The following is a 21,379-nucleotide window of genomic DNA, read 5'->3' as shown; positions in this document are numbered from 1 at the left end:
TAGCCTTGCACTAGCATAAGTACTGTTGTGCTAGTACAAGGATGTAGCACATGGATGTCCGCAGCACTTTTTCCGGTAGCAGGGTGTGGCGGCAAAGCCAGCCTACCTACCTGGGAGTATGCCCCATTGAATTCAATGGGACCTGGCTCTTCCAGGGACGAAGAACCATGTAGCACATGGTCACTGTAGAAATAAATTCACCTCTGTTCCAGACTAGTTCTTGCACTGGCACAACCTGCTTCCCTATACGTTGCACAACTCTGTATATATATCCATATGGGGAACTCCTTGCACAACATGCATTCAAGTGGTTTGTCTTCTGCTAACGGTAGGTTAACTTTGCAGAACACTGCTACAACCGCAAAAAGTCCCTCCTTGAGTTTCACTGTGAATGCTACTCATTGTTGTTATTTTAAGCAGCTTTTTAAAAAGGAAACTAGAATATGAATATAGTAAGTGAATAAATAAAACGGGGTGTGTATAACGATGAAAAGTATAAACAGCAAGGTATCAGGAGGCTATGGATCCTCAGGGAATGCACTCAATCACTAAAAGAAGTATATCCCTGTCATGGGAAAAGGAGACAGGTGCATGTGTCAATTGGTAATTGGTTGAAGGACACGGAAAAGAGGGGTAGGAATAAATGGAAAGTTTTCATAATGGAGGGGAGTAAGAAGTGCAGTCCTCCAAGGATCTGTGTTGGGACCAGTGCTCTTTAAATTATTTATAAATGATCTAGAAGTTGGGGCAAGCAGAGAAGTGGCCAAATTTGCAGATGCCACTAAACTTTTTAGGGTAGTGAGGTAAAAAAGAGAGTGTGAGGAGCTCCAAAAGGATCTCGCCGAACTGGGTGAGTGGGCGACAAAATGGCAGATGTGGTTCATTATTAGCAAGTGTAAAGTGATGCATATTGGGCCAAAAAACAAAACCAAAAAACCCAACTACATGTATATGCTGATGGGATCTGAGCTGTCAGTGACTGACCAGGATAGAGATTTGGGGTTGTGGTGGACAGCTCATTGAAATTATTGATTCAGTGTATGGCAGCTGTGAAAAAGGTAAATTCCATGCTAGGGATCATTGGAAGGGGGTTGAAAATAAGAATGCTAGTATTATAATGCCCTTCTAAAAATCTATGGTGTGGCCACATCTGGAGTACTGTGTACAGTTCTGGTCACCGTATCTTAAGAAGGATATTGTAGAACTGGGAAAGGTGCAGAAGAGGGCAATCCAGATGACCAGGGGCCTGGAGCACCTTCCTTATGAGGCAAGGCTACAGCATCTGGGGCTCTTTACTTTGGACTACAAGGAGACATGATAGAGGTATATGAAATTATGCATGGAATAGAGAGAGTGGATAGAGATAATTTTTTCTCCCTCTCTCACCACACTAGAACCAGAGGTCATCCCATGAAACTGGAGGTTGGGAAATTTAGGGTCAACAAAAGGAAGTTCTTTTTCATACAGCACATAATTAATCTATGGAATTATCTGCCATGGGATGTGGTGATGGCCACTAGCTTGGATGGCTTTAAAAGGGCTTAGACAAATTCATGGAGGACAGGTCTATCAGTGGCTACTAATTTGGTGACTATAGGCCACCTCCAGCCTCAGAGGCTAGATGTTTCTGAATACCAGTTGCAGGGGAGCAACAGCAAGAGAGATGGCGTGCCCTCACCTCTTGCCTGTGGGCTTCCCAGAGGCATCTGGTGGGCCACTGGGTGTAACAGGATGCTGGTCTAGATAAGCCTTGAGCCTGATCCAGCAGGGCTGCTCCTATGTTCTTATGTATATATTTTACCAAAGAAGTGGCTGAAGACAGAGTAAATTTCTTTTTAGTTAACTGCTTCAGCTTCTGCATTCGTTTGTCAGTTGCTGATGAAGGCGGAAGCCAAAACATTCAACTAAGAACCGCCATGGATAAGTAGTAAAAACAGCTATAAGCTAAGGCAAAATTAGAGACCTTAGTTAAAAGAATGCTATGTTGTTAAGAGAACAGAGTAGAGTTATACAATTCTGCTCATTTTACATTTTCTCCTGCAGAATTTCGGTTTTCTGGTAACAGGATTTTAGTGCAGCATTCTGGACCCTCCAAATTATTGTGTTACTATGATAATGTTACAGTATAGACTCCAAAGGTTTCACTGGATTATCTATGGGAATACCATATTGGTTATTGTAATATATGGACAGATTAATAGAGGGCTAATGCTAAAATGCCACCATGGTTTTTAAGATGCTGAAAACATAGCTATGTTTCTGGAATCACATCATTCCCTTGTTGCTTCATGATAATGCATTCATTTGATGGAGCAAGCATTGACAAATGTGTGTGTTGGGGGAAGCTATGGTACAAAATCCCTGAGATTCTCTATTCTGATCCTAAATCACTCAAGAAAAAGAAAGCTTCATTTGCTTTTACAAATTGTGAATCTGGCCCTGCACAATGCATATGGTGCCAACCTCATTTCAGCTACCATTTGTCTCATGTTTGCTAACTTCATCACTTCACGATATCAGCCCATGATTCATGCATTTACACCTGTGTCTAGAATACAGATGTTTTTACTAACATTAACACAGAAGAAAACCCTTCTTTCCCTAAGTATGTGGTAATGGACATGTTAAGTGCAGCAGTGGTACACTTAAAAGAAGTGGCACACCAAACTATAGGATATTTTGCAAATTGAGAGATTTACTTACTGAGTGGGGATGGCGGTTAGCCATCATCAGAAAACAAATTCTTAGAGTTTTGGATCTCTTGGTTGATAACACATATTAAAATTACCTGAAGGATCTAGGCCACAGTTATATAAAACCCTCACTAGCAGATGCAGAGCAGGTGGCTACAACTACTTTGAAGAAGTAGAAAATAATATTAATTTGAGTTATAAATGTAACAGTCTTCTCCAGTTTGGTACTAAGTCTCTTGCACAAGATCTCCCTTTCTACTTGTTAATAAATTAGTGCAGATAAAGGGTTATTTCTTTACTATTGGTTGAGTGGAAGAGTACAGTCAGCATTCACGCTGTGCATGCTTTTGGAAAGAAAAATCAAAATGTAGGATTGGGATTAATAAACTCCAACCTTTTCTTTGCATCACTAAATATCAATCTTTGCAATCTTTAGAGGCACCTACTGATCTGTAAAATAGTGACATTTGAAGCTGGGGAGGGGTGAAAATTGTATGGCATTTGGCAGACTTGTTAAACATACTTTAGTTAATATTGGCTTATGTTAAAATATGCTGAAAGTAGCAGCTTGGGTAACTCGTGCATTGTTAAAAGCAGGAACTGCACAAAACAGCACCAACTGAGCACTTAAATGCATCTCATATTAATCCTCTCTCTCCTCTTATTGTGGCAGACACAATTATTTCTAGCAATGCAAAGAAGTTTTCAAGGGCAAAAGAATATGGATAAGCCAACCTGCAAGCGTTCAATCACAAAAAGGTTCAAAACTTGGAATGTTTTCCTATCATAACAACATTTTGAGCAGATGAGAAATTTGTCACAGAATCAGAACTCAATTTTTAAGTTCAAAAATGTAGAAATATTGCTTTTTGAAATTTGACAGTGAGGGATACTTAGAAGAAGAACTATTAGCTTAGTCCTAAATATATTTTCTTAGAAGCATGTCCCACTGAGTTCAGTGTGACTAGGCCTGCAATCCTGTCGATACTTACCTAAGCCCCACTGAACAACACAGTGGGAATTGTGACTTCTAAGTAAACAAAACATATATAGACCTAAGCTATTACATTCTAGTAATAATGCCTCAGGCTGCAACTTGAATTTTGTTCATTGATATTAAAGCAATTAAGGATTTGCTACCCAATCTATCTCCCCCCCACAACAACAACAACAGAAAACCCAACAAACTCCTGTAGAACAACATGCATAATTAGTAGGGATGTGCACAAAACCAGTTCAACTGGTTCGGTTTGAATTCGAACTGGGTTCGAACCAGGAGGGGGAGGTTCCGTTTTGGTTTTGCTTGAAACCCCCCCACTGGTTCGGTTTGAATTTGAACCATTTCAAACAGCTTGGAACAGGTTTGAATTGGTTCAAACTGGTTCAAACCTCCAAACGTAGGTGGGGTGGTAGCTGGCACCCAGGGGTACCTACCACCCAAACTCCAAAGCAATCGGACACTCGTACGATATTTTATGAATTTTTGAAATTATAATTTTTTTCTCATAGGGTTTAATGGGACTTGAACCAGCCCATTATTCCCTATTGTGGAGCACCCATGGGTGCCAACAACCACCCATACCCTGAAGCAATCAGACACTCCTACGATTTTTTATAAATATTTTAAATTATTTTTCTCATAGGGTATAAGGGGACCCGAACCAGCCCATTATCCCCTATTGTGGAGCACCTAGGGGCACAACAGTGGAGTGGGTGGTAGGCTGCTCCCCTCACTCTGGTCCACCCCAGCACCCCCCAAGTGCAGTTATGGGGCTGCTGAAATCTCCATTCTTCCCTATGGAGAAAAACCTTAAAGACACTTGGGGGATGCTGCGGTGGCCCAGAGTGAGTGGTGGTGTAGTGCACAGAGGGTGCCAACCACCCCCATGGGTTGCCACCCCATGAGGTACTGGGTTTTGTTGTTTCTGAGGTGTTCTGAGTGTAGATTCTTTGGCAGCATATGAGATTTTCAATGACAAACCATGAATCCACTCTTATTTGCTAACCTTAAAGACACGTAAACTTCAAAAATCACTTAAAAATCAGCCCTTTCCCCAATTCCTTTCAAATAATTCTGGTAGCTTCATTGTCCCCCTTGGGCACTACCACCCACCACATTCTGCTCTAGGCCACCACGTTGCCCCTGACTTGAAGCTATACATTTGCTGCAATCCTCATTATTCCCTATGAGGAATTCAAAAATATTTTAAAAATTCACCCATAATCAGAGGAGTGTCCAATTGCCTTGGGGTTTTGTGGGTGGTAGGCACCCCTGGGTTCCTACCACCCACCCCACTTTTGTACCCCTAGGTTTTGCATCTCACTATACCATATGAGAAAAATAATTAAAAATATTTCAAATATTCATTAAAAATTGTAGGAGTGTCTGATTGCTTCAGGGTTTGGGTGGTTGTTGGCATGCATGGGTGCTCCACAATAGGGAATAATGGTCTGGTTTGAGTCCCACTATACCATATGAGAAAAAAATAAAAATTAATAAAACAATTAATTAAAAAATCGTACGAGTGTCCAATTGCTTTGGGGTTTGGATGCTAGGTACCCCTGGGTGTCAACTACCACCCCACCCACTTTTGGAGGTTCAAACTGGTTTTAACCAGTTTTAACTGGTTCGAATAGAACCAACCCCCAGTTTGGTTCAAATTCGAACCTGCAGCTCGAACCTGATGGCTGGTTTGGTTCGAATTCAAACCATCGAATTTGAACCGGTTTTCAGATCCCTAATAATTAGGAATGTTGCAACAAACTCAGATTAGGAGAATTTACATTCCATTTTTTGTCTGCAAACAAATTCAAAATTATTTCATCATATTCTCTTCAGCTTTGTGAGTCCAGTGGTTGGAGAGAAAGAAATTCAAATTAAAAACAGGTGTATAAATATTCTTATTTGTGCAGTTGCTCTGCTCAGCAATTTGGGAATTAACACCTACTGTTCAACAGGAGAACCTTCATTTTTAGTGTTTATTATAATAAAAATGAAATCATCCTATTTCAGAAAGGGAAGCCTGAAACTGTGTCATATTATATGTCATTTTTGGATGCAAGGAAATGACCTTCATAGCTCACTTAAGGTTCCATCTCTTTAGAGTTATGGTCCATTCCCTTGTTAGTGATAATAAACTGCATTACATTCCACTTCACACTGATGTAGGCTATCTACATAATGCCAAGTATGTGTTTTTTTTTTAAAGCAAAAGGTCAGCACATTACTCTCTGTGTGTTTTATTTTAAAGGATATAAAATAAACTAGTTCAAATCATTCCATAGATGACATATGTCTTCATGATAAATGATAAGGTTTTAAAGCAGTATTTATACGTTTTGCACATAAGTTGCCTGAAATATTATTAAACTATACATCATAACTACCAGATGTTTAGTAATCAAATTGGAGCCAACAAATTGGAGCCAACCTAATCATGTTCTACTCTTTACCCTGAGAGTTTAAACCTTCCTATCGTTAGGAGCTCTTTAAATGTATCCCTAGCTGCATGGGAGCTTCTTTTCCATGAACCAAGAAGATGTACCAGTTCTATGGAAAAGACCACCATCATCTGCACCGCCCCATGTTTGTCATTTAAACAATGCCTTACCTGCACAGAGCCACTTGTAAAAAAGGGACTCCTCTGTGACTAGGGCAAATGTTCAAAGGCCATGGTGTCGTGTACTTTGGATGTCAATGGGCATCTTAAACATACTACCTATCCCATTTTGACAAAGGCAGGTTCTAAGATGTCCCAAAACTATATTTCATTGAGACACAATTTTTTCAGTACAATATTCAAGTTTTGTTCTTGTTGCAAAGTGACAAGTACAACAAATGTAATGGATGATGGTCGAACATGTTTAGATCTACATCATTAAAGTGATTCCTTTGTCAGCCTGTACAAAATCCCCTGCTATTGCAGTGAACCTGAAGAGTGATGCTGCTGTTAATCCTCTATAATAAAAGGCTTGGGTGTCTGCCCGTGTCTCTGCACCCGTGTCTTTCTTGGTCGTTCTGGGCATGCGCAGAGCGCATGCCCAGAACATCCGAGAAAGATACGGCCGCAGGCACCAGGCGGCCATGTTGGGTCCCGGTCCGGATCTCCAAGCGTTGGAAGCGGCAGCGAAGCAGCAGCAGGAGGCGGCAGCGACTGGGGCCGATGCCGGCCACGGCGGGGCGACAGGGCCCGATGGCGGCAGTGGCCGCCGCGACGGGACAACGGGGAAGCGATGGCGGCGGTGAGTGGGGCCCATGGCGGTGGCGGCCACGGCGGGGCGACGGTTGGTGGTTGCCGAGCCGGCCTGGCAGCAGACGGGCAGCCCGCAGTGGGCCCTGATACCAGGGGCAGAAGGCAGGAATGGGGGGAGCGGTGGCTGTCCGGCAGCCGACCACAACGATGGACAAGCAGCGGCAGCGGCCATGGCAGGCCGTGTGGCGTGGCGGGCCCGCCGCGGCCGGCATCGGACCCAGTCACTGCCTCCTGCTGCTGCTTCGCCGCCGCTTCCAAAACTAACTGTTTGCCGCCTGGGAGGAGGAGCGGCGGGCCAGTAAGAAGAAAATTTAAAAATGCACGGGGGGGGGGAGGGCAGGGGGGAGGGGCAAGAGGGAGTGGGACAGGGGGGAGGAGAGGGGAAAAACGTAACCCAACTAGCACCCGTTATTTTAACGGGCTTAAAAATACTAGTGCTGCTATATCTGGTAACAAGAGGGTTGGACTACTAAACAGCAACTTCTGTACATGTTGGTTTGTAGTGGTACAGGCTACAGCAACATTTTGAAGACTTTTATTCCCTCCCTCTGTGATATGAAAAATGGCAGACCTCAATCTCAGTTTGAGCATAGCCCTATTCAGACATTGCACTGTATATGTTCACACACATATCTGCACACATGTACCTGTTTTTCTGAGAATGATTGTACATGTATCCATTTTAAATGGCTACATGGTTCCCCCAGCTTCTTTATGGCTCTCAGATCTGTATATACAGTGATTTCTGTCCACTTGAGAGGGTCCAGTCTAAATTCCTTAGGGCTATCCTTTCAACCCCCTGCTGTGTGTCAAATGCTAAGTTGCGTTTGGAAGTGGGCTTGTCAAGCTTGGAGTCCTGTGCCTGGACTTATGTCTTCAAATTTTGGTTGAAACTGATGTATTCCCCTGCCGGCCTAGCTCCCCTAATTTTTAAGGATGAACATCCCTCTGACTGGATGCATCTAATTACTGAAAAGCTTAAATCATATGGGTTGTCAATGGAATATCTTCCCCATTTGGGCTATGATAACGCTATTTTGGTGATCCTTAAGAGGCGTATTATTGATATGGAATGCCAGACAGATTTAAGCCAGGCACCAAGCCTCACAAGACTGGGAGCTACCAGGCCCTCACAAAAACCAGCTAAATACCTGTATGACCGGATCTATCCAGCACACAGAAGAGCCCTGACATTGGCTCGGCTGGATGTGCTGCCCTCTGCAGTACTAGAGGGTAGGTATAGGAGACACACTGACCATTGAATTTAGTGACAGCTTTACTTTGTATACTCTTCTGTCCATTAGACAAGATAAAAGCAAAAGAACTAAGAACAGGCCCAAGGCTTATCCAGTCCAGCATCCTGTTTCACACAGTGGCCCACCAGACAGATATCTCTGGGAAGCCCACAGGCAAGAGCTGAAGGCATGCATCCCATCTCTGCTGCCGTTGCTCCCCTTCAACTGGTATTTAGAGGCATCTTGCCTCTGAGGCTTGAGGTGCCCTATAGCTACCAGACTAGTAGCCATTGATAGACTTGTCCACCATGAATTTATCTAAGCCCTTCTACTCCATGTTACACATGAGGCACAAAAGAGTGCAATAGCGCTCATTAGATTGTTTTACGGGAAGGGAGGTGGTTATGTCCCCACTGCAATTCAAGTCTTCAAAGGGAAATTTTTAGCCCAACTGCTATATGGAGCCCATTTGAGCAATTATAAGGATTTCTGTCCCCTAGAGTTGGTAGAAACCAAATTCACTAGAACAATCCTTGGGGTGCCAAGAGGGACGCCCAACACAGCATTAAGGCTGAAATTTGTGGCGTAGTGGTTAGAGTGCTGAACTAGGACCGGGGAGACCAGAGTTCAACTCCCCGTCGTCATCCAAAGCCTTCAAAGGAGTACAGCTAGCGGCGCGCATGTGCCCTGCGCGGTGCACGTGCTCGTCTTCGCCGCTGGCGCACATGCGCCATATATGTCACAGTGCACACGCCAGTGGCGGAGATGAGCACGTGCGCCGCGCAGGGCACATGCGCGCCGCTAGCTGTACTCCTTTGAAGGCTTTGGATGACAACGACGGGGGCAGGGGCGGCAGGGAGGAACTCTGCCGCCCCAGGAAGATTTTAAAATGCACCAGCGCCGGAGGGGGAAGAGCGGTGGGGGAGTAAGTACTACCAACCCCCCCTTAAAGCTACATGCCCCCAAGTGCCAGACCACGCCTCCGTGGTTCCGTGCACATCCCTACTCTCCTCCCCCGAGACTTCTCTTGGCTTTTCCTCCCCCCGCACTCACCCTTTGCTTGCTGATTGGCAGCTGCTTTCCGCCGCCTGTTTGCTGCTCGCCCATTTCTCCCCCCACTCACTTTTTGCTTTCCGTTGGTTTGCCACTGGCTCTTTGCCTCCCCCCCCCCTTCTTGCTGCTTGGCAGTTGCTTTCCCCCACTCACTGCTCACCTGTTCCTCCCCACATTTACCACTTGGCAGTTGTTTTTCCCCTCCTGCTCTCCCCTGCTCACCCTTTGCCCTTGCCCCCTACTCAGCAGTTGTTTCCCCCCCCGCTTGCCATTTTCCCATGCCTCCTCCCTGCTCACCACTTGGCCTTTTGCTCCCTCCCCCTCACCACTCAGACTTTGTCCCCCCCTGCTTGGCCCTTTGTCCCATCTCCCCTGCCCACCTTAAGCTACCCCATGACAGCAGAGCAGGCAACAACAGGTCATGGCTGCAGCAGGGGCAGGGCTTGCCACACATCCTTAGCATATTACAGCCAAGCTAATGACATCAAACTATTTAGAGTAGTGAAATGTGAAGCCGATTAGGAGGAGTTCCAAAAGGATATCTCCAAACTGGGGGAGTGGGAAACAAAATGGCAAATGTGCGTCAGTGTTAGCAAGTGTAAAGTGATGCCTAATGGGGCAACCCCCCCCCCCACACACACACTTCACATATACACTGATAGGGTCTGAGCTGTCAGCAACTGACCAGGAGAGAGATCTTGGGGTCATGGTGGACAGCTCATTGAATGTGTCAGCTCAATGTGCAGCAGCTGTGAAAAAGGTAAATTCCCTGCTTGGAATTATTAGGAAGGAGATTGAAAATAAAACTGCTAATAGTTAGTTAGTTAAATTATTACAGTCAGAGACCAGACTAAACATGATTATAAACATATAATGGAAGTACAATAAAACAACATAAAATGATTGTGTGTGTGTGTGTGTGTGTGTGTGTGTGTGTGTGTGTGAGAGAGAGAGAGAGAGAGAGAGAGAGAGAGAGAGAGAGACTTTCTTATTTGTGAACCCGAGCTGTAATTGTCCACTAACAGGTTGAGTTTATCTGAAGATGGTTAAGGGAATTGTTTTGTCACCCACAGTGATTCTGTGGAGGACTCTGGTCTTCCTAGGTTTTCTAGCTTGTTGGATTCTGCCCCTTCTTTAATATACAGTGCTACTCCACCAACAATTCTTCCCTCTCTGTCCTTTCTATAGAGTTTATATCCAGGAATAACAGTGTCCCACCTAATGGCGCAGCAAGAAATGACTTGCCTAGCAAGCATGAAGTTGCTGGTTCGAATCCCCACTGTTACCTATATTGGGCAGCAGCAATATAGGAAGATGCTGAAAGGCACCAACTCATACTGTGCGGGAGGAGGCAATGGTAAACCCCTCCTGTATTCTACCAAAGAAAACCACAGTGCTCTGTGGTCACCAGGAGTCGACACCGACTCGACAGCAGACTTTACTTTATTTTTCTTTACTAGTTCTCACTGTTCTACCATGTTTCTGTTACGCCCACTATATCTATGTTTTCATTAGCAACCAAGCACTCTAGCTTGCCCATCTTGGCTTGGAGGTTTCTGGCATTGGCATATAAGCACATATACACCAAATCTCTAACCTGATGTGTGCTATCTTTGTTATGGCTATTTGATCCCTTTGACCAGCTAGCGCATTCTTCTATCTCCTCTTTACCTGGTTTACTCTGTCTCCTTCTGGTTTATCTGAAGTATTTATACCCTCATACCTTAAGGGATGGCATTTGCTGAACTGGATACTGCCCATCTCCTGTTGGCTATTCTTTGGACATCATTTTAAAAGCTCTTCTGCAACCTTTTTTATTTTAAGCACCAGCAGTCTGGTTCCATCTTGATTCAAATGGAGCCCACCCTTTTTGTACAGGCTCATCATGTCCCAAAATGTACTCCAGTGCCTTACAAATCTAAACCCCTCCTTCGTCTGTCTCATTGGCCCTGCATGTGGAACAGGTAGCATTTCTGAGAACGCTAGCTTGGAGATCCTGGACTTCAATATGCTACCTAGCAGCCTAAATTTTGCTTCCAGGACCTCCTGATTACATTTCCCAACATTGTTGGTGCTGATGTGCACCACAACAGCTGACTACTCCCCAGCACTGCATAACAGCCTATCTAGATGTCGTGTGATGTCCACATCTTTGCACCAGGCAAACAAGTCACTGTGTGGTCTACTTGCAGGTCACAGACCCATCTCTCTTACCCCTAATGATTGAATCACCCACTACATGGAGGCTCCTACTTCCCAGATGAGTATCCTCTATGAGGATATCCATATGAGAGGATATGGGTGAAGGGGAAAGAGTCCCTTCTAAGGGAGTGTTTCCCTCTTCCTCAGAATGATATCCTCCTTCTCTGAGACTTTAATTCTTCATGACAGCAGAGGAGCCATCAGCCTGGGAGTGGGATGCCTCTATCATGTCCCTGAAGGTCTTGTCCATGTACCTCTTTGATTCTCTGAGCTTCTCCAGGTCAGGCTTGGTTTCTGAGCTTCTCCAGAGTACCCTTGGCTTCTAGGGAATGAACTTGTTCCCTGAGAGCCAGGGGCTCCTTGCACTGAGCACACACCCACGACCTCTGCCCATCGAGCAGATAGTCATACATGCAACATTCTACGCAATACATTGGGAAGTGCCCCTTCCCCTTATGTCTTTCTACCTCCATGTCTGTTTTTGTTGGCTGTTAAGAGTATTTGGAGATAGTTTATTTGAAAGCTGGGTCTTAGCTGAAGTTGTCAGCTAATCAACAGTTTAAACTTTCTTTCATTAGAATATAAAAAGGGTATAGTACTTGCCTTTTCTTTCCACTGTGTTCCTTGTGATGAAATGTGCAAGCTCCGCTGCACACTTCTCCACTAAACTCCACATAAAACTCCTATGATACCAGTTTGCTAATTCCTGTTTGCTATATTCTGGTAGCTAATCTCCCTGGCCACTGCCTCTTATGTAAAGAGTAGACTTCAAACTGATGCAAAGAGGCTCAACAGGAATGTGGACCCTCCCACCAGGTGTGTCTCACCTCAGCCCTAGCTGGCTCCTCCCACTGTCTCTCTCTAGACAAGAGAGAAACTAAGCTGAAAAGCCACACAGACACAAAAGAAGCCCTGGTGAAAAAACAAGGCCTGGAAAACATGTGTGCACTAACACACATTGGCTTCTCCTCTAAAGAGACATCAGCTCCTCAAAATCTCTCCCTCCTCTTGTTTGTGTGAGGAAAAAAAGTTTTTGTTGTTGTTTTTTTAGAAAAGCTTGCTACCTTCTCAGCTCTGCTTCTCCTCTTCCCAGAATTGGCTGCAGGTGCAAGAACACAACATTTTGTTGTGCAACACAAACATTTTTAGAAGTAAACAACTTTCCTATAAAACATATCATGTTAAGTACATGATTTAATATTTTAAATAGTTCAGTTGCCCAATTAACAAAAACTACAATGTGCTATAACTAAGGGCAGAAAACCCCATTCATATTAATGTAGATTCTGTGTCTTTAAAATTATTCTCTGGAAACCTCTTACCTTCTCTCTGCACTATTGGCCTATACGACAGGCCTTAATTAGCACAGATTTTTCACGTTCATGGATAGATTGGAAATTTGGAGGCACTTAATGAGAAAGGTCTAATACCTTGACCAGGCTAAAATTACAGTTAGAGGACGTTTGCTTGCTCCAAAGGCTGACTGCATACAAATATTTGAATACTAACATACTGCATACAAAAAATAAAAAAATAAAAAATGTTCAAAAACATGTGATCTTTACCGATACTGGGCCAGATGCTTAGCATCACTGGAGCTGTCTGTTTACACCAGTAGCATGATCAGGCTATCTGTCTGTATCCTCAAGAAGAGTCATGATAAATTATTATAATCAAATCCCCAAAAGAGAATCTGAGATTCTCTGCAACTCAGAAGAGTGTAGCATCTCTGTTCGTGGCATACCTACTTTCACTACAACTGTTTCGAACTTACACTCTCCACATATTTTACCCTTTGCAATGCAATTGTATTGTACTGTAAAGCAAAGCGGGCAGAAACCTCTTAGAAGAGGCCACATTATATTGGAAAAGTTGTGGCAGTATAGTTAAGATGAGGACTGTTTTCAACATTCTGCTATTATAAGCCCTGGACATTCTATTGCTTATAAAGTCAAATGTATCAATCCAATCCCTCTGAAATTGTGCACACATCAACTAGGGGACAAGAGACACCACTCTTCTGAATTTGAAAAATGCTGAGATACTGTACAGCAGTTTAAGTTCTTAATAGGGGTGTGCATTTTGGAATTTTCTCATTTTGTTTGTATCCGAATTGAAACACCACCATTATGTTTTGTACCCAAATTTTCTGAATCCGAATCACCCCGTTTTGTTTTGTAGCTGAATTTTCAGAATCAGAATCAGAATCGTTTGGATTTTTAAAAAGGGTCCCAGGGCAAAAGGAGTGGGTGGTGGTGGTAGTGTCCAGTGGGTGGAAGCTACCACCCAGATTTCAAAGGATTTGGGCAAAGGGCTGATTTTTGTGTGAATTTTTTAAGTTTGTGAGTCTTTAAGAGTTTTCCCATAGGGAATAATGGGGATTCCAGCAAATGTATCACTTCACATTGAGGGGAAAGGGGTGGCCCAGAGTGGAGTGTGGTGGGTGGTAGTGCCCAATGGGGACAAGGAAGCTACCAGAATTATTTGAAAGGAATTGGGCAAAGGGCTGATTTTTTGTGATTTGTTGAACTTTACGTGACTTTAAGATTTCTCCCATAGGAAATAATGGAGGTTTCAGCAGCCCCATAATTCCACTTGGGGGGCACTGGGATTTCCCAGAGCGAGTGGTTGTGTAGTGCATATAGGGTGCCAACCACCCCCATACCCACAAGCCCGTGGGGCACTGGGTTTTGTTGTTTCTGAGGTGTTCAGTGTAGATCTTCTGGTAACATGAGATTTTCAGTGAAAAACAAGAATCCACTCTCATATGCTACCAGGGAATCTACAATCAGAACACCACAGAAAGAACAGAACCCAGCACCCCATGGGTTAGCAACCCATGGAGGTGGTTGGCACCCTATGTGACTACACCACCTTTATTTATTTATTTATTTATTTATTTATTTATTTATTTATTTATTTATTTATTTACACAGTCAGACAGGTGTTATTGACCGGTTTGTTTTATCCAGGCATCGAGTCCTTCCCAAGGACCTGGGATGGCTGAATTTTATTGTCAATGTTGTTGCTGTTGTTATAGATATCATTGCAGAATATAGGCTGTTCCCAGTAAAGTTGCTTTTTGTAACTGGCTGATGGTGATTTCTGTGGCCCCTATGGTGTTGAGGTGCTCTTCAAGGTCTTTTGGAACTGCACCCAGGGCACCAATTACCACTGGGATTATTTTGGTCTTCTTCTGCCACAGCCTTTCAATTTCAGTTTGTAGATCTTTGTATTTGGTGATTTTTTTCTATTTCTTTTTCTTCTATTCTGCTATCCCCCGGTATTGCTATGTCGATTATTTTAACTTGTTTTTCTCTCTTCTCGACTACAGTGATATCTGGTGTATTGTGTGGCAGATGTTTGTCTGTTTGTAGTCGGAAGTCCCATAATATTTTTACATCTTCATTTTCTTCAACCTTTTCCATTTGATGGTCCCACCAATTTTTGGCTACAAGTATCTTGTATTTTTTGCAGATGTTCCAGTTTATCATCCTTGCTACTTTGTCATGCCTTTGTTTGTAGTCAGTCTGTGCAATCTTTTTACAACAGCTGATTAGGTGGTCCATGGTTTCATCTGCTTCTTTAAACGGGTGGCACTTGCTTTTTGTGGTTGATTTTTTGACTTTTACTCTTATTGCATTTGTTCTTAATGCCTGTCCTGCATTATTATTATCATTATTTCTTCTTTACACAATCAGACAGGTGTTATTGACTGGTTGGTTTTATCCAGACATCGAGTCCTTTCCAAGGACCTGGGATGCCAGAATTTCATTGTCAATGGTTATAGATATCGTCACAGAATATAGGCTGTTCCCAGTAAAGCTGCTTTTTGTAATTGGCTGATGGTGATTTCTGTGGCCCCTATGGTGTTGAGGTGCTCTTCAAGGTCTTTTGGAACTGCATCCAGGGCGCCAGTTACCACTGGGATTATTTTGGTCTTCTTCTGCCACAGCCTTTCAATTTCAGTTTGTAGATCTTTGTATTTGGTGATTTTTTCTATTTCTTTTTCTTCTATTCTGCTATCCCCTGGTATTGCTATGTCGATTATTTTGACTTGTTTTTCTTTCTTCTCGACTACAGTGATATCTGGTGTATTGTGTGGCTGATGTTTGTCTGTTTGTAGTCGGAAGTCCCATAATATTTTTGCATCTTCATTTTATTCAACTTTTTCCATTTGATGGTCCCACCAATTTTTGGCTACAGGTAGCTTGTATTTTTTGCAGATGTTCCAGTGTATCATCCCTGCTACCTTGTCATGCCTTTGTTTGTAGTCAGTCTGTGCGATCTTCTTACAACAGCTGATCAGGTGGTCCACTGTTTCATCTGCTTCTTTACAAAGGCGACACTTGCTGTTTGTTGTTGATTTTTCTATTTTTGCTCTTATTGCATTTGTTCTTAGTGCCTGTTCTTGTGCAGCCAGTATTAAACCCTCTGTTTCTTTCTTCAAGTTGCCATTCTTAAGCCATTGCCAGGTCTTGGTGATGTCTGATTTTCCACTTATATTGTGCAAATATTGACCATGCAGGGGCTTATTTTTCCATTTTTCTGCTCGGTTCTTGACTTGTTCTTTCTTGTAGGCCTGCTTTCTTTCATTGGTGCTGAATAGTTTCTCATTATTGACCATTTGAAGTGCATCTTCTTCACTGCCCTTGATATATTCTTCAAGGCCTCTTTTCTCCTCCTCTGCTGTTTGATGGACTTGCAGCATTCCTCTTCCACCTGAGCTGCGAGGGAGGTATAGCCTATCGACATCACTGCGGGGTTACAGAGCATGATTGATGGTCATGATTTTCCTGGTCTTACGATCTATTGTCTCTAGCTCTGCCTGGGTCCAGTCTATTATTCCTGCAGTGTATCTGATAACAGGTATAGCCCAGGTGTTTGTGGCTTGTATGGTGTTCCTGCCATTGAGTTTGGACTTGAGGATTTTTCTAACTCTCCTGACTTCCTATTTTTCTTTTAACTTCAGTGTGTGTGATGTTATCAGCCTGGAGAATGCCCAAGTATTTGTAATGTTCTTTCTCTTCCACGTTCTTGATCTTGCTTCCATTGGGCAGTTCTATTCCTTCTGTTTTTCTTATTTTCCCTCTGTTCATTATTAATGCAGCACACTTGTCTAGTCCAAACTCCATTGCTATATCGCTACTGAATATACGGACAGTGTTTAGCAGTGATTCAATTTCTGACTGGGCCTTTCCATACAACTTCAGATCGTCCATGTACAGCAGATGGTTGATTTGACTGGATGTTTTAGATGTTTGGTATCCGAGGCCTGTTTTGTTTAGTATTTGTGAAAGTGGGGTCATGGCGATTACAAACAACAGAGGGGATAGTGAGTCCCCTTGGATAATGCCTCTTCTAATGCTAACCTATCCAAGTGTCTCACCATTGATTGTTAACTGTGTACTCCACATGCTCATTGCTTTTTAAAATAAATATCTGAATGTTTATGCTGACACCAGTTGTTTCTAAACATTTTAGTATCCATGTGTGAGGCAATGAATCGAAGGCTTTTTTGTAGTCTATGCAACACTTAGATTTGTTTTTCTTCTCTTGCAATTTTCTAAAATCATTTTGTCAATCAGCAGCTGGTCTTTTGTGCCTCTGGTGTTTGGGCAATTTCCTTTCTGTTCAACTGGAAGCTGTTTGTTAGTTAATAAGTGTTGCATGACTTCATCTGCTATTATTCCAGTTAATAATTTGAACATGGTTGGCAGGCAGGTTATCGGTCTATAATTACTTTGAACTGCACCTTTTGCTGGGTCTTTCATGATGAGATGAGTTTTCCCAGTTGTTAGCCATTGTTCAATATCACCTCCTTGAAAAATGTGATCGAACTGTTTTGATAGTTGTTTATGAAGGCTTGTTAGGTATTTAAGCCAAAAGCCATGCAGTTCATCGTCGCCTGGATTATTTTTATACCACCCTTCAAAAGGCTCTGGGCGGTTTACATTAAAACAATATTAAGATCAATTAATTAAAACAAAAATTATAAAACAGCATAAAACAATAATTAACAATTAAAAACATAAAACAACTATTAAATAATCAGAACAATTGAAAAACAAGTTTTAAAAAGCTAAGAAAGCTTGGTTGAAGAGATGTGTTTTCAGAATTTTTTTTAAAGTTGCCAGAGATGGGGAGGCTCATATCCCAGCAGGGAGCACATTCCACAATCTTGGAGCAGCAGCCAAGAAGGCCTGTCTCCGTGTAGCCACCAAACGAGTTGGCGGCAACCAGAGACGGACCTCCTCACATTACCTCAATGGGCGGAGGGGCTCATAATGAAGAAGACGCTCTCTTAAATACCTAGGGCCTAAGCCGTTTAGGGCTTTATAAGTTATAACTAGCACTTTGTATTTTGCCCGGAAACCTATTGGCAGCCAGTGTAGCTCCATCAACAGAGGAGTAATGTGGTCTCTCTGAGATGACCCAGAGACCAACCTGGCTGCCGCATTCTGAACCAACTGAAGTTTCCGGACTACGTATAAAGGTAGCCCCTCGTAGAGTGCATTACAGAAGTCCAGTCTGGAGGTTACCAACAAATGTACCATTTTGTTAAGGTCATTGATCTCGAGAAACGGGCGCAGCTGGCGTATCAGCCGAAGCTGATAGAAAGCACCTCTGGCCACCGGCCTCAACCTGAGAAACTAGGGAGAGGTGTGGATCCAGAAGTACTCCCAGACTGTGAACCTGTTCCCTTTGGGGAAGTGTGACCCCATCTAGAACAGGCAGATCAAAATCGTCTCTAGAGTTCTGACCCCGCACAATAAGTACCTCCATCTTATCTGGAATCAGCTTCAGTTTATTCTCCCTCATCCAGCCCATTATTCCTTCCAGGCAGGCATTTAGGGAGGATATTTCAATGCCTGAAGAAGTTGACATGGAGAAGTAGATCTGGGTGACATCAGCATACTGGAAACACCCAGCTCCAAATCCCCTGATGATCTCTCCCAGCGGTTTCATGTAGATGTTAAAAAGCATTGGAGAAAGTATGGAGCCTTGAGGGACACCATACTTAAGCTCAGATTTTGAACAGCAAAAATCTCCAATCGACAGCATCTGGAATCTCTCCGAGAAGTAGGAGCAGAACTACTGTAAAACAGTGCCTCCCACCCCCCAAAACCCTCAGATGTTCCAGAAGGATACTATGGTCAATAGTATCGAAAGCCACTGAAAGATCCAAGAGGACCAACAGAGTCACACTTCCTCTGTCAATTCCCAATTGGAGATCATCTATCAGGCCAACCAAGGCAGTCTCCACCCCATAGCCCACCCGAAAACCAGTTTGAAATGGGTCTAGAGAATCAGTTTCCTCCAAGACCGCCTGGACCGGAAAGGCCACCACCCTCTCAATTACCTTGCCCAGCCATGGGAGATTGGAAACTGGCCTATAATTGCTCAACTCTGAGGGATCTAATGCAGGCTTCTTTAGAAGAGGTCTAATAATTGACTCCTTGAGACAAGGAGGCATCCTGCCCTCCCTCAGAGAAGCATTTAAGATTTCTACCAGGCCACCTACAACAGCCTCCCTGCTAGATTGAACAAGCCATGTTGGACAAGGGTCAAGAGAACAAGTGGTAGGCCTCACCGCTACAAGAAGCTTGTCCATATCCTCAGAAGTCACAAACTGAAATTGATCCAGTTGAATCATATAAGAGGAGTTGTTGGACTCCTCCATTTCAGACATCAAATTAATTGTGGAGTCTCTGTCTTAGTCGGCCCGAATCCAAGAGATTTTGTCTGCGGAAAATTCATTAAACACATCACAGCAGGTGACTGATGCTTCCAAATTCTGGTTCAAGGAAACTAGTCCCCTCACAACCCTGAACAACTTCGCTGGACGTGAACTTGCAGACCCAATATGGGCAGAAAAGAACTGCTTCTTTGCGGCATGTATCGCCTGACCATAGATCTTTAAATGTGCTCCATATCATAATCTGTCGGATTCGAGTCGAGTCTTTCTCCACTTGCACTCCAGTCACGTACCTTGCCACTTCAGCCCCTGTAGATCTTCCGTACACCAAGGGGCCAATTTTAAAGCAGGCTGGAGGGGACGCTTAGGAGCAATCGTGTCTACTGTCACTACTACATTACTTGCTCTGGGCCACCTCGCTGCCCCCCAAGTGGAGTTATGGAGCTGCTGAAACCTCCATTATTCCCTATGAGGTAAAATCTTAAAGATGCATATATTTTAACAAATCACAAATAATCAGCCCTTTGCCCAATTCCTTTTGAATCTGGGTGGTGGCAGACTGGCAGGTACACATTGGGGCACTACCACCCAACCCACTCTTCTGCCCCTGAATCCATTCCCAGGCTGACATGCAGTAGCCATAGCAGGCTGGGCTCAGGCTGGCAACAAGGCAGGCATAGGCAATGGCATGGCATCATGGCAACTTCGGGAATACAATGCTGCAAACTAGCTCTCTCTCTCTCTCTCTCTCTCTCTCTCTCTCTCTCTCTCTCTCTCTCTCTCCAGTGAGGCAGAATGGTGACTACTAACTTGCTGAATGAATTGAAAGCCCCTCCTTGAACTCCCCCCCACCCTTTATTGAGATGATAAAATTGAGGATCTCCACAAATGCCATTCTAGGTTAGTTAGTTAGTTAGCTAGTTAGTTAGCTAGTTAGTTAGTTAGTCAGCTATCATATTTTTATACATATACATGTATAAAATATACATTTATATACATGCATTCAGGAGGAAGGGCATGATATAAATATGATAAACATCACATTTATAGTGGAAGCTTTGGTATACTGAAGTAGAAATGTCTAGGTCTACATTACAAATGAATTCCAGCCGCGGCTTGAATCATGACAATTTCAGGCCATCTCATCACATAACTTAAGCTATGGTACCTCTGAATGTGGAGGTGTTTCTTTTCGCTACCCTAGATTTTTATCAACCATATTAGACCTATCCTCCATGCATTTGTCTAACCCTTTCAAATACTGCCTAAGCTGGTGCTCTTTGTGTATAGGAAGAAAAAAGAAAGCGGGATCTGCAATGGAGACTGAACAGAATTTTACCAGAATATGAAGGACGTGTTGTTTCAAGTGAACAATATCTTCCCAGACCCAGCTCAGGTACAGCATTGTCCACCCAGAGAACAATTTTTTAATGGGGTGGCAGTAAATAAGTAAAGAAGTTGTTGTTTTTGTTGTTGTTGTTATTTTTAATCAAACGAGTTTATTTTTTGGGCAGACAGTGCCAATAGCACACTGCAGGAAGGGTTTGGGCTGAGAATATGGAACTAACTGCCTAACTCTCCATGGTGCAGTTGATACTCAACAGTTCATTCTGAATTTGGTACTCCCTTCCCCCCAACTTTGACACTGAATGTGAGTGGAGATGATCTTGAGATTCATGTCACAGGATCAGAGGTCCACCTAGGTATTTTTAGAGCCTGACCCTGAAGGCCTTTGGAGCTCCCCTCCCCACTGCAAGTTAAGCATCATTTTTTATCATGTACTGTAGGTTCTTGAGGGCATAAACCACACCACTCAGGGCAGACTAAAGAGATTTGGAGGGGCCCTCAGGGTGTGTGGAGGCCCTGGAATTTGGCCCCAAAGTCCAGGGGGTAAGAGCACCTCTGCATAGGTGCTGTCCCACCATTTACACAGCCAGTGTGAGATGGAGCCCACGAACCAGCAGCAAGCACATCCTTCCTGTAACACAATTGGCCCCTGCCTTTGCCCCTTGTTCTACCTTAATCCCCTCACCTGCTGCTAGTCTAATGCATCCACAAGACTCTCCTGAGCTAAAGCACAGAAGTCATTCCACAGGCAGCGCTGTCACACATAAAATAAGCAAATATGGCAACAGAATGGCTGGTAGGTGATTGCATTCATCCTGAAAAGCTGGATCAAAAATGGCACAGATACACATATACAGAACTTATGATCTACTCCAAGACACCCCTCCGCCTCTGCTC

General features: G+C 43.5%; 1 protein-coding gene across 4 annotated transcripts in view; it reads left to right on the top strand.

Moving 5' to 3' along the window:
• Positions 1 to 21,379, top strand: part of LOC128341085 (uncharacterized) — a 239,414-nt gene that overhangs the window by 180,989 nt on the left and 37,046 nt on the right. For 3 of the 4 annotated variants that reach the window (XM_053287347.1, XM_053287192.1, XM_053287274.1), the window contains one exon: positions 20,426 to 20,531. The exons of the other annotated variant lie outside the window; for it this stretch is intronic. In XM_053287347.1, coding sequence (XP_053143322.1) covers positions 20,426 to 20,531 — 106 coding nt within the window. The remainder of the gene's footprint in view (positions 1 to 20,425; positions 20,532 to 21,379) is intronic. 4 annotated transcript variants of the gene reach the window in all.

Source organism: Hemicordylus capensis, chromosome 1 (genome assembly GCF_027244095.1).
Source record: "Hemicordylus capensis ecotype Gifberg chromosome 1, rHemCap1.1.pri, whole genome shotgun sequence".
NCBI classification, from domain to species: domain Eukaryota; kingdom Metazoa; phylum Chordata; class Lepidosauria; order Squamata; family Cordylidae; genus Hemicordylus; species Hemicordylus capensis.
Note: the sequence above shows the minus strand (reverse complement) of the source record. Positions and strands in the feature narration are given on the sequence as shown.